Source organism: Electrona antarctica (genome assembly GCF_951216825.1).
Source record: "Electrona antarctica genome assembly, chromosome: 5".
NCBI lineage: Eukaryota > Metazoa > Chordata > Actinopteri > Myctophiformes > Myctophidae > Electrona > Electrona antarctica.
Window position 1 is genome coordinate 57102855 of NC_136810.1, and position 17583 is coordinate 57120437.

Below are 17583 nucleotides of genomic sequence, written 5' to 3' on the forward strand. Positions count from 1 at the left end.
TGACTGTAAACGATACAGAGCCACCACCCAGACAATATCACCAGGACAGTTTGTTTCTTTTTGGACCACAATTTAAGATATGAGACGATTCTAAGATGATCCAATGTTATTCTCCATAGAGAAATTACATTCCGTGAACCAGGGGATGACCGAGTGACGTCAGGACCGACTGCGGTAATCTATTCATTGTCCCATTTTTTTTATAGTCTTTGGCAATATGACCCGTCGGACGAAAGATCAACCACGAAAAAAACGATAATAAGTATTTTGGGTGAACGTACACTTGCATGTGAGCGACAAGCCTCTCCAGAGTGACCTCCTGGTTGACCTGCAGGAAGAGGCTGTGGCTGCTCAGCACCATGCTCTCCAGGATGTCCAGGGACACCTGCTGGATGGAGGCGTCCGCCACCTTGGCGTTGACGAAACTGGCAATCTGAAAAAAACGGAATGGAAGTTAGTCCAGCGGTTCCCAAAGTGGGGTCGGGGGACCCCCAGGGGTCGTTGAGGGAGTTGTTCCAGGGGGCTAAATGATAGTTTGGAACCAACCAAGTGATGCGAAATGCAAGGAATTGTTTCTGTTTTATTGGCAAATTCGAAATAAACATGAAAAAAAAAGAAAAGGACCCTTATGGGTCTGTAACTCTGAGAGTGTACAAATGGAACCAAATGGATCCTAACGGATCCATTTGGTTCCATTTGTACGCTCTCAGAGTTACATTAACATTGATTTTACAATATAAATTGGGGGTCCCAGAGATAGAAATGCCATTAAATGGGGGTCCGTAGATGAATGCATGTCAAACTGGGGGTCCTTGAAATTAAACAGGTTGAGAATCACTGCTAGAGCCGTCAAAACCTTCTCTTATGGGGGTCTCTGGCATATCTTTTTCAAATGGGGGTGTGCTCAATGCAGTGTCAATGTGGGACATTAAAAAGTTTGGGAAACACTGGGTTAGACAATGGACAATAACAAGTAACCAATTTTAACCCATTTAGACCGGAGGCCGATTAAAAAAAGAAAAAAAAGTCTTCTAAATCCTGACAGTTTTCTGAAAAACGTATCAGTGGTGCTCAAACTTTTTCATGTCAAGGACGCGCATAATTATCTGTATTTGGCCACGGACCCCCATCTGAAAATATGTTGTTCCAGGGACCCCCCCCCCCCCCCCCCCACTCCACCCAGAAGCAAATGTTTGAGTTAAAAACGTTCACTGTGAAAGAATATTCATAGATTTGCACACGTTTTCACAATTTTTCAAAAATAGCAGATCTACAAGCTTGTGTAGATGTGCTATTTTTCAACAGCTAAGCTTCAAGTTTCAAATAATATAAGTAATAAGTGGTTAAAAGCTATAAGGTGACACAGATGATTACTCAGGTCTAAATGTGTTAAAAGCAGACAGACAGACAGACAGACAGACAGACAGACAGACAGCCAGCCAGACAGACAGACAGACAGACAGACAGACAGACAGGCAGACGCATACCTTCTTGATGAAGACACACGACAGGTTTTCCCATGAAACGATCCCATGATCCATCAGCTCCATGAAGCCCGTCAGCGTGTGGGTCATGATGACTGGAGCTCTGTCCACACAGCAAACAGAACATGACTCAGTCATTACTTTAAATTAGCTCGATAACAGTCGTTACTTTCAATTAGGAATGGATGGCACTCATTGCTATGCTGCTGCATTGTCCGAAGGAAGCCAAACAAAAATGAGTTTTGCTCTTATGTAACTCAAAGTCAAACGATTTGTCACACGCGTTACCGCAGTGAAATTTGTTCTCCGCATTTGACCCATCTCTTGGGAGCGGTGAGCTGCAGCCGTGCCGCGCTCGGGAATCATTTGATTCATTAATTTGACCCCCCCCAATCCAACCCTTTGATGCTGAGTGCCAAGCAGGGAGGCATTTTTGGTCCCATTTTTACAGTCTTTGGTATGACACGGATCGAACCCCCGACCTCCCAGTTTCAGGGCGGACACTCTAACCACAAGGCCACTGAGCTGGTACCTGTACGTACACAAGATGAGACAATAAAGTACAACCTTGAACCCATAGATAGAACAGTGGTTTTCAACCCTTTTCGTATCAGGGCCAATTATTTATTCTGCATTTGAGCCACGAACCTGCACCATTTAGCTTCCCAAACCCAAAACTTTGAATATTTTGTTGTCGTTGGATAATAGTTTGTCCAACAATTCCATTCTGTATTGATGTTGGTACCATAGGAGAGATAACAGGTAAACATTGATCAAAATAACATTTTTTCTACATTCTCCAATTGTGTAGACTTCTTGTAAATTAAGTAATGCAGATGTTTTACGCTCTTGAGTGTAAAAATGCACGCATTTTACGCTCGCAAGAGTTCAAGATCTATAAGGGTCCATTTGGTTACCAACTTCAGCATTCAGCTGGGGACCACATGGAACCCCCTCAATGACCACTGGTGGTCCCACGGACCACTGGTTGAAAACCACTGCCATAGAGTATTTGTTCATGTACCATGAGTCTCCCTGTCTTCTTTAGTAAACAGAAAATGCATTTTCAAAGTTGGGATACCCATTGTATCCAATCAGGATCTAGAGAGCTCAGTCAGGATACTGATTAAACAAGTGAAATTGGAAGTGATGAAACAAATAAATGGAGATTGAATACAATCAATGTTCGATTGGCTGAACATTTTCAACCCACCTGAAAATGTTTATTAACACTACTTTTACCGGGGGATTTTTCAGAATAATGGCGCTAGAGTGCCAAGCAGATAAGGCAGATTTTACTCTCAAAAGCCGGGAGGCGTAATGTCCCGTTACTACCTCGCGCTACTAAGTCTGATCTCTCTTTAGAAGCGTTAACCCATTTTGGGGCGGGAACCCCTTTTGGTGTTAGTATTAGGTTATGCTTTAGCTATTGAAAAATAGCAGATCTACTAAATAGCAGGTCTGCTATTTTTGAAAAATCGAAGAACGACTGACATAGAAACATAGCTTTTTCAGAAAACTGTCAGGATGTAGAAGACATTTTTAGAATCTGATCTCAGGTCAAAATGGGTTAATATTCCAAACGAGATGCTCGGTTAAGTCAGAAATTAGGACAGAACATCGCCGTTCTGATCAAAACCATGGACAGCGGCTGTATGATTTAAAGAGAATAAGTGGAATCACCAGAAACACACGTCTGGACAAAATTAAAGTAAAAACGATTCTAAAGTGCTTCCTCTGGCAGATTCAAGGGCTGATATCAGCACTCTCATCATGACGCGCATGCTAGGGCATTAAGCAACTAGTCTTGCTTAATGCCTGCTATTTTTCCCCTGCTTGTTCTCCCTTGCACTACACACACAAACGCACACGCACCACACACACACAGACAGACAAGAGGGTTTACTGACTAGTAAATCCACTAGTCGACCTTATTGGTACTAGTTGACTAGTTGATAAGAAAGGAAAATATATATATATATATATATATATATATTTTTTTTTTTCCTGATTTTGTAGGCCTCAAGATCAGGTAGATTATAGTTATAGTCACCAATGTACACAGTTTTTAAATGTACACATTTATTTCCAAAAAAAAATACATAATAGGTAGTTAAACAACTAGTCGACTAGTAAACTAGGCAACTTGTCAACTAGTAAAAATGACCCTAGCACGCACGCGCATGCGCACGCGCGCGCATGCACACACACACACACACACACACACACACACACACACACACACACACACACACACACACACACACACACACACACACACACACACACACACACACACACACACACACACACACACACACACACACACACACACACACACACACACACACAGTTATTTGGCTTACAAACTGCTATTTTTCCCCTGCTTGTTCGCCCTTGTACTACACACACGCACACACACGCACCACACACAGACAGACAGACAAGAGGGTTTACTGACTCTTTAGCATCCTCCACTATCTTGACCAATAGGGAGTGTCCGTCTCGGCTGATGAACTCTTGAGCAAACGTGACGTCGGTTGAAACGGTGGCCAGCTGTTTTAACGAGTCACATCGGACACCCGAGTCTGAGCTCTGGATGCCTTTGTAGAGGTCCTCTGCACATCGGCCCTGCACGCGCGCGCGCCCACACACACACACACACACACAGTCACACACACACACACACACACACATGTAAATGAATATTACATGTCATGATTATTGTGGCAAAAAAGAAAATGTGATTAACAACAATTATTTTATGAATTAAAAAAAAGCTTAACATGTTTAAACCAATGTTTCAGAAAGCTAACATGTATACATACTGTACCTTTCTAACCAAACATTACCATTAGTGGTTTTGTAAGCCAATTTGTACAAGTTAAACTGTGACACAGCTATGTTTACACAATGCTGTGTACCCCCTCCAACTGTACATATACTTTCCTCATTTCTGTCTTAAATTATTTTTGTTTTTCACACTTGCTTTGGCAATGGAAACGTATGTTTTCTCCTTTGAATTGGAAATTGAGCGAGTCAATGAGTGAGTGAGTGAGTCAGTCAGTGCTAGTTGAGAGGTAGGTCAAATTTTCCTCACCGGTGCTTTTGTCAGACGTAGAATGCAGCCGTTCTTTATGTCCAGACGATTCTACCACACACACAGTACACACACACACACACACACACAGTACACACACACACACACACACACACACACACACACACACACACACACACACACACACACACACACACACACACACACACACACACACACACACACACACACACACACACACACACACACACACGAAAACATTTTAAATTAGTACACAAAAAACTTTTGTTTACACATAACACACACACTTCATGAGAGAGAGAGAGAGAGAGAGAGAGAGAGAGAGAGAGAGAGAGAGAGAGAGAGAGAGAGTGTTATCTCTGTGAAACGGTATCTGTCCATTACAGACTTCCTGGATGTAATAATAGCAGACACACTACTGCGATGTTGACTGTCTGTGAACCGACCTTTGACCCTTTCGGAGGACAGTGTTGTTTTTGGCAGCAGATTTATATTTTAGTTTTAGTCATAGTCTCTTGAATAGTTTATTTAGTTTGTCACATTTTAGTCACCTGGAATGATTTAGTGTTCGTCTAGTTACAGTTGATTTAGTCGACTAAAATGTATTTTGGCGGGCCTTGATGCCGTCGTAATGGCTGATTTTACACTTGCTGAAAATAGCAGATCTACAAGCTCACAACGCGTCGCGCTGCGACGCGTTGTGAGCTTGTAGATCGGCAAAATCGACACTGATGAGCCCACGGACCCCAATTAGAAAAATATATGCCAGGGATCCCATGCAACCATGTGTAAAATGTCTTGAGTCTTTTACTTATACTGGATCTCTTGTCCACTAGTCCCTTCCTAACATTTTAGTCTAGTTTTTATTTGTTGACAAAATTGACAGTATATTTAGTCATAGTTTAGTCATCATGGCTTAGTTTTTATTTAGTTTATTTATGTAGTTTTTGTCAGTGAAAAAAGGTAGTCGACGAACATTTTTCGTCCCTGTATTAGCCGACGAAATCAACACTGTTGGAGAACATGCTAATGTTAAGCTAGGAGCTCAACTGGTTTTGGGGCATAAAGCTCACATTGCTCACATTGCTCACACGTTCTTAGACATATAATGAATTATGTACCAACATACAGTACATAAAAGTCTTTGTTCATTCATCATCATTCTACATGCATCAGACAAACGTATCAAAGGGCACGCCACATTCGGAGCTTTCAAATTTTCAATGAATTTCCGCCAAGATTAAGCTCAGTGAAATCTACCTGGCTGCCTGAATATTCCTGCAGATTGTGTTCAGAGATTGACACCATAGTGGATTAATTAACACCAGCTAGAATTCTAAGATGATTTATAGAGGGTGTAAGCGCCATTTGAGTCTCCTAATTGTGGCCAATGATGTCCACTGAGGGGTGTGGTCAATGTGAAGGTTGGAAGGGTATTTAATCAGGTCTCAATCAAGCAGCAGGTGTTGCTGACAAGAGGCAAACGTTTTCAGACTGTGTTTAGGAGGCTGTTTGGATCATGTATGTTTATTGCATTTATTTATATGTATGCTGTAGTGATTAGGCCTGCAGAGACAGATAATAAATCCTCATTATACCAACATGTCTGGACATCACTTCCTGGAGCACACGTCTTAACTATACAACCCGACTGTCGGCAACCAGTAGTGCCACAAATTTAGGATTTGGGCGCTACATTAGGTCTGAAAACCGCCTTAGTTCTACACTTGTTTATAGGAAGCAAGTCAAACGAGCAGGGTTGTTTCAGAAGAGGACATTGGACACAGTACACACAGACAGGGTGTGTGTGTGTGTGTTTGGTGAGAACCGGACGGATCTGCAGAGATGGCAGCAGCTGTGATCATCTCTACAAGTTGCTGTGAGGTGGTGGTGATCGATTTCAACTCGGCGCTATAGGGGTGCACCGGGGACATCGGCAGCACTGTCGCCGCACGGCCGCTGCAGCAGCAGCAGATCTTCGGGGCCGGACGGGACCGCTTGGCAGTCGGGAGATCATCCACACCGACCGACAAAGTGTGTGTTTCAGCGGCGCACGACCGCCAATACAGAGGAAACCCAGTATTGGTAAAAACAAGCACTTTTAACTGACTTTGTTCATTTGAACATGGATTATTGGTTGGATGATGAAGCTCCAGTAGTCACTCAGAAAACAATTCATGACTATCTCATGCACAAGTATTTTCCAAACAATCTGGGTCAAAAGTACCATGATGATGATTTCACATTTGTTATTGAGTATCCCGTCCCTGACTGTGATTTCATATTTAATATTATTGGGGCCTCTGTTGTTGCTCATGAGTGTGACAATGGTGGTGAGGCTCTGCAGGGAACACAGGAAATGCAGGCAGTAGGTCTACAAGATGCTACAATCAGCAGCTCAGCTGAAGAATCAGCTGTTGGTGAGAGGCCCAAGCTGAGCAGAGTGGTGGAAGAGCCACTCATACAAAAGCATCCATCCTTCTCTCCAGCTCAGGCCATGAAGGCAGCAGCTCCACGACCAAAGAAGACCAGCCCCAACATCGCTGAGCAGGTCGTCGAGGCCATGTCCGCCTCCAAGGAACGGAGCCACAACATGTCCCTGACTGTGGTCAAGAAGATGGCAGCTAAAAGCTCAAAGGAGAGAAAGAAGGGAAAATGGCAGAGCCAAAGAAAGAGAAAGAAAAGAAGATGGGAGAGCTCAAGAACAAAAAGGATCAAAGCAGAAGACACCTGAGTTGTTAAAGCAAGTCTCTGACACTCATACACCCTCTCTAAGTAGGCCAGTTTATGTTTGCAATTTTGAATATTGCCTGAGTTATGAATGCTTAAAAGGTTTTGAATTTTGGTTTTGTTGTTTAATGGCTCTTTGTATTTTTTTATGTTTTTGAATTGCTCTGTTTTTCACACCAGTAGCAATTAGGGGTGGGTGTGTAAGCGCCATTTGAGTCTCCTAATTGTGGCCAATGATGTCCACTGAGGGGTGTGGTCAATGTGAAGGTTGGAAGGGTATTTAATCAGGTCTCAATCAAGCAGCAGGTGTTGCTGACAAGAGGCAAACGTTTTCAGACTGTGTTTAGGAGGCTGTTTGGATCATGTATGTTTATTGCATTTATTTATATGTATGCTGTAGTGATTAGGCCTGCAGAGACAGATAATAAATCCTCATTATACCAACATGTCTGGACATCACTTCCTGGAGCACACGTCTTAACTATACAACCCGACTGTCGGCAACCAGTAGTGCCACAAATTTAGGATTTGGGCGCTACATTAGGTCTGAAAACCGCCTTAGTTCTACACTTGTTTATAGGAAGCAAGTCAAACGAGCAGGGTTGTTTCAGAAGAGGACATTGGACACAGTACACACAGACAGGGTGTGTGTGTGTGTGTTTGGTGAGAACCGGACGGATCTGCAGAGATGGCAGCAGCTGTGATCATCTCTACAAGTTGCTGTGAGGTGGTGGTGATCGATTTCAACTCGGCGCTATAGGGGTGCACCGGGGACATCGGCAGCACTGTCGCCGCACGGCCGCTGCAGCAGCAGCAGATCTTCGGGGCCGGACGGGACCGCTTGGCAGTCGGGAGATCATCCACACCGACCGACAAAGTGTGTGTTTCAGCGGCGCACGACCGCCAATACAGAGGAAACCCAGTATTGGTAAAAACAAGCACTTTTAACTGACTTTGTTCATTTGAACATGGATTATTGGTTGGATGATGAAGCTCCAGTAGTCACTCAGAAAACAATTCATGACTATCTCATGCACAAGTATTTTCCAAACAATCTGGGTCAAAAGTACCATGATGATGATTTCACATTTGTTATTGAGTATCCCGTCCCTGACTGTGATTTCATATTTAATATTATTGGGGCCTCTGTTGTTGCTCATGAGTGTGACAATGGTGGTGAGGCTCTGCAGGGAACACAGGAAATGCAGGCAGTAGGTCTACAAGATGCTACAATCAGCAGCTCAGCTGAAGAATCAGCTGTTGGTGAGAGGCCCAAGCTGAGCAGAGTGGTGGAAGAGCCACTCATACAAAAGCATCCATCCTTCTCTCCAGCTCAGGCCATGAAGGCAGCAGCTCCACGACCAAAGAAGACCAGCCCCAACATCGCTGAGCAGGTCGTCGAGGCCATGTCCGCCTCCAAGGAACGGAGCCACAACATGTCCCTGACTGTGGTCAAGAAGATGGCAGCTAAAAGCTCAAAGGAGAGAAAGAAGGGAAAATGGCAGAGCCAAAGAAAGAGAAAGAAAAGAAGATGGGAGAGCTCAAGAACAAAAAGGATCAAAGCAGAAGACACCTGAGTTGTTAAAGCAAGTCTCTGACACTCATACACCCTCTCTAAGTAGGCCAGTTTATGTTTGCAATTTTGAATATTGCCTGAGTTATGAATGCTTAAAAGGTTTTGAATTTTGGTTTTGTTGTTTAATGGCTCTTTGTATTTTTTTATGTTTTTGAATTGCTCTGTTTTTCACACCAGTAGCAATTAGGGGTGGGTGTGTAAGCGCCATTTGAGTCTCCTAATTGTGGCCAATGATGTCCACTGAGGGGTGTGGTCAATGTGAAGGTTGGAAGGGTATTTAATCAGGTCTCAATCAAGCAGCAGGTGTTGCTGACAAGAGGCAAACGTTTTCAGACTGTGTTTAGGAGGCTGTGTGGATCATGTACGTTTATTGCATTTATTTATATGTATGCTGTAGTGATTAGGCCTGCAGAGACAGATAATAAATCCTCATTATACCAACATGTCTGGACATCACTTCCTGGAGCACACGTCTTAACTATACAACCCGACTGTCGGCAACCAGTAGTGCCACAAATTTAGGATTTGGGTGCTACAATAGGTCAGAAAACTGCCTTAGTTCTACACTTGTTTATAGGAAGCAAGTCAAACGAGCGGGGTTGTTTCAGAAGAGGACATTGGACACAGTACACACAGACAGGGCATGTGTGTGTGTTTGGTGAGAACCGGACGGATCTGCAGAGATGGCAGCAGCTGCGAGCGATCGTCTCTACAAGTTGCTGTGAGGTGGTGGTGATCGATTTCAACTCGGAGCTATAGGGGTGCACCGGGGACATCGGCAGCACTGTCGCCGCACGGCCGCAGCAGCAGATCTTCGGGGCCGGACGGGACCGCTTGGCAGTCGGGAGATCATCCACACCGACCGACAAAGTGTGTGTGTTTCAACGGCGCACGGCCGCCAATACAGAGGAAACCCAGTATTGGTAAAAACGAGCACTTTTAACTGACTTTTTGTTCATTTGAACATGGATTCTTGGTTGGATGATGAACCTCCAGTAGTCACTCAGAAAACAATTCATGACTATTTCATGCACAAGTATTTTCCAAACAATCGGTGTCAAAAGTGCCATGATGATGTCACATTTGATATTGAGTATTCTGTTGCCGCCGATGATTGTGATATATTTCGTATTATTGGGGCCTCTGTTGTTGCTCATGAGTGTGACAATGGTGGTGAGGCTCTGCAGGGAACACAGGAAATGCAGGCAGTAGGTCTACAAGATGCTACAATCAGCAGCTCAGCTGAAGAATCAGCTGTTGGTGAGAGGCCCAAGCTGAGCAGAGTGGTGGAAGAGCCACTCATACAAAAGCATCCATCCTTCTCTCCAGCGCAGGCCATGAAGGCAGCAGCTCCACGACCAAAGAAGACCAGCCCCAACATCGCTGAGCAGGTCGTCGAGGCCATGTCCGCCTCCAAGGAACGGAGCAAAAACAACATGTCCCTGACTGTGGTCAAGAAGATGGCAGCTAAAAGCTCAAAGGAGAGAAAGAAGGGAAAATGGCAGAGCCAAAGAAAGAGAAAGAAAAGAAGATGGGAGAGCTCAAGAACAAAAAGGATCAAAGCAGAAGACACCTGAGTTGTTTAAGCAAGTCTCTGACACTCATACACCCTCTCTAAGTAGGCCAGTTTATGTTTGCAATTTTGAATATTGCCTGAGTTATGAATGCTTAAAAGGTTTTGAATTTTGGTTTTGTTGTTTAATGGCTCTTTGTATTTTTTATGTTTTTGAATTGCTCTGTTTTCACACCAGTAGCAATTAGGGGTGGGTGTGTAAGCGCCATTTTGAGTCTCCTAATTGTGGCCAATGATGTCCACTGAGGGGTGTGGTCAATGTGAAGGTTGGAAGGGTATTTAATCAGGTCTCAATCAAGCAGCAGGTGTTGCTGACAAGAGGCAAACAGTTTTCTGACTGTGTTTAGGAGGCTGTGTGGATCATGTACGTTTATTGCATTTATTTATATGTATGCTGTAGTGATTAGGCCTGCAGAGACAGATAATAAATCCTCATTATACCAACATGTCTGGACATCACTTCCTGGAGCACACGTCTTAACTATACAACCCGACTGTCGGCAACCAGTAGTGCCACAAATTTAGGATTTGGGTGCTACAGAGGGTATGCGCATACTTTAAGTGAATGGCACATCGAGTGGCAAATCGAGTGGCAAAGCAACATGCAAAGTGAGTTTAACATTGTTTAACGTTGTTTAATGCAATCAGATAGGACTTTTCTGTGTGGATGTATGGGCTGTCAAGGCCAGAAAGTAGTTTTTTGCCACTCAGTAGGCATTCCTGCATAACTTCCTGGTTTGATGATGATGTCACACACATACCCTCTATTGACTCACCGATTCAGTGATGTACGTCTGTACTCCATCTGCATACTGCAGGGCATAGTTATCAGGACCTGGGAGATTCCACCTACACACACACACACACACACACACACACACACACACAGATAAACAGGCAGATCAATCGACCGCAGTGGTGGAAAAAGTACTCACATTTTGTGTGCCCTTTCAACATTTTCAAAATAGTGACCCATTCTTTTAGGGTTTGTTTTTTCGTTTTTTTTAAGACGTCCACAGACGTCCTGGGCACCACATAGCGGTAATTCCCATGACGTCTGTGGACGTCTTGGGCACAAAATGTGTTAACCGTTTGACCGCTACCATTATTCAATCCCTCCGCCGCGTCCTGCCAGGGTTTTATCGCGCGTGACACTTACTTTGAAGAGCCAAATATCCGTAATCGCATTTTATTATGAAACCATTCCGTGTGTGTTGACGAAGCTGGTGCTTGTTCTCTCGGTCGGTGGTGGAAAAAGTGGACCGCGAGTATCACAGCGCCTGCTACAGGCCGTTGAAAACGCTTGTCTGGGACAAAGCGACCCCTGCAATGGAGATAAAGCCGTCTGAAAACAGAGCAGCCAATGTAAGTGGATGCGCGCGCATCTTCAAAATGGCCGCGGCCATTGGCTCAGAAGCATAACAGAGCTAACGAACGGTAGCTTTTAATACGATCGTATTAAAACATGCATTAAATAATACATCGCTGTTAAAACGGCTTTTCCAGGTGTGGCACCGTACGCTATTCTACGTGTCTATGTTCCTGGCAGGCCTCGTGTTAAGTCCAGTACTTAAGTAAATGACATACTAGTGCACATACAGTATTCTACACTCACCCGTCACAGACTTCCTTTATAACAGCAGAGAGAGGCTTTTTCTGTAGAGAAACACAACAAAAAACACAAGGTGGTCACGACAAAACAAACACCGACACATTTCCTTTCATTCCATGTCCAGGGCTGGGATCCTTTTAGGATCTTAACGATTCCCGTTCCTTAACAATTCCCTCTTAACGGTCCCATTCCTTTAACGCAGGGGTTCTCAACGTTTTTGCCCGGGGACCCCCGGAAATGCTTTGGCAATGTCTCAGGACCCCCGCCCCGCCCCCTCCCGACCCCCAATATAAATTGACTGCTACAATAACCTTAATAATAGAGACAATACACCATAAATAAATACTGAAACCAAATATAATCATTAGGAAGGTGTATGCATGTACTATGTGTACCATGTAAACTCTTAATTTTTGATTTTCCATCCATTCCGTTTTTTTTTTTTTTTATATATAATTTGGGGACCCCCCAAAATAATTTGGCGACCCCCCGAGGGGTCGCGACCCACGGGTTGAGAACCCCTGCTTTAACGGTTCCCTCAATTTATTCCTATATGGTTCCAAATGGACCCTTACAGGACTGTAACTCTGAGAGTGTACAAATGGAACCAAATGGACCCGTATGGGTTATTGTTCTCCTAGAAATGACAACGTTTGAGAACCACCGTTATTGTATCATATAGCATACAGACGTGAAGTCTACAACATAGCAGCTCTGACTGACAGTGTGATAAAACCCGGCTCCAGAAACGGTTCCAAGATGTGTTGGAACTCGATTCCTGGTTCCTCAATGTCAGCCCTATTCATCATGTCACCCGTCACATTTCAAAGAAAATCACACCCGTGTGAAGTAAGTGCATGGTGCAACTCCGTGTGGGGGTCCCCAGAACTTCCAGACACGCAGGAACGCGCCCAGGGTGCCGGCTCGGTTTCCGGCGAGCCGCCCGGCGTCCGAAACGGTTGAGAAATGACAGAGTTACCATGTGGGGGTCGCCAGGGGGTCCCTCTACTGTACTGTACTGTAAATGGTGCATTTATATAGCGCCTTTATCCAAGGCGCTTTACATAGATACCATAAGCCCTCAATGAATTGCATTGAATTTAATGGGAATTGAATGGGGCTATGGGGTGTTGTGCTAATTCGCTTATTTCCATCGAAATAAGTAGTAAAGTGTGCCGCTTGGGATATTATTTACATTATGAAGAGAGGATATATACAAAAAAATTATAATTTTGAGCGATGGAAATAAGTGAATTAGCACAACACCCCATAGCCCCATTCAATTCCCATTCAATTCAATGCAATTCATTTAGGGCTTATGGTAGGGGAAATGGCCAATAAGGAGCTTTTCCACAAAATAACACCTGGACCTCTTTGGTGGGGACGTAACAACTACAAAGAAAGGTAAGAAAGCCTTTTAGTATGGAATTCTCCTTTAATATGTACAGTATGTGTGTGTTAGGCTGCACAACAGTGACACTTGGTTTTGAAAACCAACCAAATGCAATTTCCGTGCTCAGACACAGGTAGCCAGCCAGCCAGCCACCCAGGCACACACAAAGCTACTTAAGGAAGTGGTTGCACCACTTAAAAACAGAGTCTTCACACTGGATCGAGCTCCAAAGCTATTTTTGAGGGGGGGCGCCAGCACCTCCGATGCATGGCTTTCCGAAATTACATCATCATAGGCCAAGTCTATGGACTTTAATGTTTGTTTAGGGCCGTAAATTACATTATCTGGCTGATATAAATATGTCTTGTAATACATTTATTTCATTTTTAACGGACAAGAGAACATCAACATGCTTACTTTTTTTCACCGAAGCTGACGTTTCAAGACAAAGTGACTCTTCCTCGTCCAATTGGAAGAGCCACTTTGGCTTGAAACGTCACATTCGGTGGGAATAACAATACAAATAACAAAGAACACCTCTTTACATTTGTCTGTGCTCAGCACCTGTTTTTTATGTTTATTTTTTCACACAGTGATGTGTATGCTTTATTCACCGTATATGTGTTAAATTTCACACTCTATGAACGGCATGTATTTTTTTCTGTTGTGGCGCTGCGTACATACCTCTGTGATAAAATGCTTTTTATGGGATTATCCCATTTTGACCTGAGATCAGATTCTAAAAATGTCTTCTACATCCTGACAGTTTTCTGAAAAAGCTATGTGTCTATGTCAGTCGTTCTTCGATTTTTCAAAAATAGCAGACCTACAATCTACAAGCTCGTAGCGCGCCACCAAGTGGCGCGCTACGAGCTTGTAGATCTGCTATTTTTCAATAGCTAAAGCATAACATAATGCTAACACCAAAAGGGGTTCCCGCCCAAAATGGATTATACTACCACACTCGCAAAAAAACAAAACAGAAAACAACAACAATTGTGGAGGCTCGCTCGCACAAGCGAGCCTCCGTCTCAGTACATAAATACATCCCCAGACTAACTTCCATGTCTGGGTTTCCAGCTACGCTGTCATTAGTGGTCACCGCGCTGGTCAGCCAATCAAATGTCTTGGGGATTGTGTGGTAGACCCAGTAAAATGCCCTGTTATTAGTGGTTGCAGGGGAGGTCGGCCAATCGGAGAGGGTTTTGTGGTGGTGGATGCTGCTGGCTGGCTGGGCCAAACTAAGTGATTCTGATTCTGATGAACTGGCACGGTTATTTCCGCTGTGTTATCATTTGGGCACATATCCTCCACTTGAACCCAATTCTGGGTCGAAAATGTGGTTATTTCCGATAAAGAGATTTGACGTAGATAGGGGGGAAAGGAAGGGGTCAAGTACAGACCGCTGGGGGCTCCAGTCAGTAAAGTATACAGATGGATTGGAGTGCGGTTGAGATTTGACAATTTTGAAGAAAAAGTTTCAAAATGTGGTAATGGCAATAAGAGTTTAACCCATTTAGGCCTGACGTCGAAATTTAAAAAATGTCTTCAAAATCCTGGCAGTTTTCTGAAAAACCTTATGTTTCTGTATCAGTGGTGCTCAATATTTCATGTCAAGGACCCCAAAAATTATATGTAATATGCCTCCGCGGCTCCGCCCCCCCATCTGAAAATATGATGTTCCAGGGACCTCCCCAGAAGAGAAGCAAAGATTTGAGTTAAACTGTTCACTCTGTAATAATATATATTCAATGATTTGAGGCACATTTTCACAATTTTTCAAAAATAGCAGACCTACAAGTTCATAGCGCGGCACTCAATAGCTAAAGTATAACATAATGCTTTAAAACACCAAAAGGGGTTCCCGCACAAAATGGGTTAAGTGCAGAAAACAAATTATGTCATTGCTAATTACGCTGGTAGCTGTGAAGTCAAGTCCTGCGTAGTGCGTGTGTACCCCCTGCTTGGGACTGCTTCAACATTGAAATGGGAATTTCACATAATTATGCAGGACGTCAAGCAAGGTATAAACGAGTGCGGTCCAACACAAATTCACTCACATTCCTGGTGATAACGAGCACTGTGTTTATGTAGATAAACACAGCTAAAAAGGAGGAGAAACTCAAGAGTTTATCGACCGAGAGCTGCCCATAAACAGGACTACGGTGGACTGGAGCTTCGTGAAAACAAGGGCTCGCAGAGACAGAGGATAAAACCGAGCTGTCTGTCGGGGTGCAATATGAGTTTATCGTTGTTAACCCTTTAAGGACCCGATTCTACAAATGTCTTCTAAATCATGACATTTTTCTGAAAACTCTATGTTTCAATAGCAGTGGTTCTCATTCTCAAACTATTTAATGTCAAGGAGCCCCAGAATGATATGTATTTGGCTGCCGACCACCCGTCTCAAAATATGTTGTTCCAGGGACCCTACAGAAGCAAAGATTTGAGTTGAAAAATGTTTGCTGTGAAAGAATATATATTCAAAGACTGGCACACATTTTCACGATTTTTCAAAAATAGATCTGCAAGCTCAGATCTACAAGCTCACCGAGTGCCGCGTTATATGAGCTTGTAGAGGGGCTGCAATGCGAGCCTGACAGTGGGTCGCGGATACCCGACGACCTTTGCTGCGTGTCACTCCCCATCACGTGTGTGTGTGCGTGTGTGTGTGTGTGTGTGTGTGTGTTACCTGGTCCAGTTGTATGAGCTGCGGGTAAGCCCCGGGCATCTGGATGGCGATCTTCACAATGTCCTTCTGCTGCGGCATCTTGGCGCCGCCCTGCTGGTGGTGACACGGCCTGGGAGAAGGAACAGAAGCACTGACTGTCATCTCTTTACAGTGGTGGAAAAAGTAAAACATGTTTTTTAAATACTGCAATATAGAAATACTTTGTTACAAAATTAAAAAGTCCTGAATTAAAAATGTACTCGAGTAAAAGTGTCAAATGTATTAAAAACCTCTTGAAAATAGCCGACCTACAAACTCACAATGCGTCGCGATATATCGGCTATTTTCAAATGGCGAAATGTATACGATTACACCCCCCCCCCCCCCCCCCCAACAAAAAAAAAGCTACATTTTTCAAGTGAAGCTGACAACAGCGTTGTGATCTTCTTGTAAGGTCTGCTATTTCCACTAGTTTGGGTCCCGGGGAGACCCAAACTCTTTTGAGTCTTTTGGGTCGATCACGGGCCTAGAAACTTTGGCAGCCACTGGACCAGACAGCCTATAGGGTGATGTGACAGTGATGACGGATGACTCGTAACAAAACATACTGTACAGTAGCTTTCATTTTCAAAGAGAAGTGCAGGAACTGTTCCTCTTTCAGCGGATTCCCAGAGACACAGCTCACTAGCACGGACAAGGCAAGGGAAGAAGACCAGCGGCGTGCACAGATAGACACTAGGGGGTGCTAGAGCACCCTCTGCCCTTTTGGTAATGTGCCCTTTTGAAAAAGGGCACTTTTTTTTCCTTTTTTTTTGTAGTGTACAGTACACTTGTACAGTATGTGGACCATGGTGATATTGATCAATTCTTGATAAAAAGCTTCTAATATATTATTTAGGTCCCAAAATCTCTTTTGACCTGAGATCAGATTCTAAAAATGTCTGTTTGAAAATGACAGTTTTCTGAAAAAGCTGTTTCTATGTCAGTCGTTCTTCGATTTTTCAAAAATAGCAGACCTACAAGCTCGTAGCGCGCCACTCGGTGGCGCACTATGAGCTTGTAGATCTGCTATTTTTAAATAGCTAAAGCATAACATAATGGGTTAAGGCAACCGGCCGGTTCCACGCGCTGCACAAGGTGCCCTTTTTTCCACTTGAGCACCTGCCCCTCTAAATGTCTGTGCACGCCACTGAAGAAGACCGTCGTTTTGTGTCTACAGTGTTAACCCATTTAGACCCGACGTCGAAATAAAAACAAATCTTCAAGTCTTCTGAAAAGAATATATATATATTCAAAGATTTGTGCCGCATTTTCACGATTTTTCAAAAATAGCAGAGCTACAAGCTCGTAGCGCGCCACTCGGTGGCGCGCTATGAGCTTGTAGATCTGCTATTTTTCGATAGCTAAATAATGCTTAGTTAAAACTCCAAAACGGGTTCCCGTCCAGAATGGTTTAATCTTT

The 17583-nt window shown here is 43.7% G+C and overlaps 1 protein-coding gene across 3 annotated transcripts in view; it reads right to left on the bottom strand.

Annotated features, from left to right (window-relative positions):
- The window catches only part of elmo3 (engulfment and cell motility 3), a 66625-nt gene that overhangs the window by 37490 nt on the left and 11552 nt on the right, over positions 1 to 17583 (bottom strand). For all 3 annotated transcript variants that reach the window (XR_013790097.1, XM_079501957.1, XM_079501956.1), the window contains exons 2-8: positions 16143 to 16251; positions 12061 to 12101; positions 11222 to 11294; positions 4585 to 4635; positions 3946 to 4115; positions 1488 to 1587; positions 282 to 433 (exon numbers count right to left, since the gene is read on the bottom strand). Coding sequence is in view for 2 of the 3 variants with exons in the window: in XM_079501957.1 (XP_079358083.1) it covers positions 282 to 433; positions 1488 to 1587; positions 3946 to 4115; positions 4585 to 4635; positions 11222 to 11294; positions 12061 to 12101; positions 16143 to 16220 (665 nt within the window). In the remaining variant the exon portion in view is untranslated. The remainder of the gene's footprint in view (positions 1 to 281; positions 434 to 1487; positions 1588 to 3945; positions 4116 to 4584; positions 4636 to 11221; positions 11295 to 12060; positions 12102 to 16142; positions 16252 to 17583) is intronic.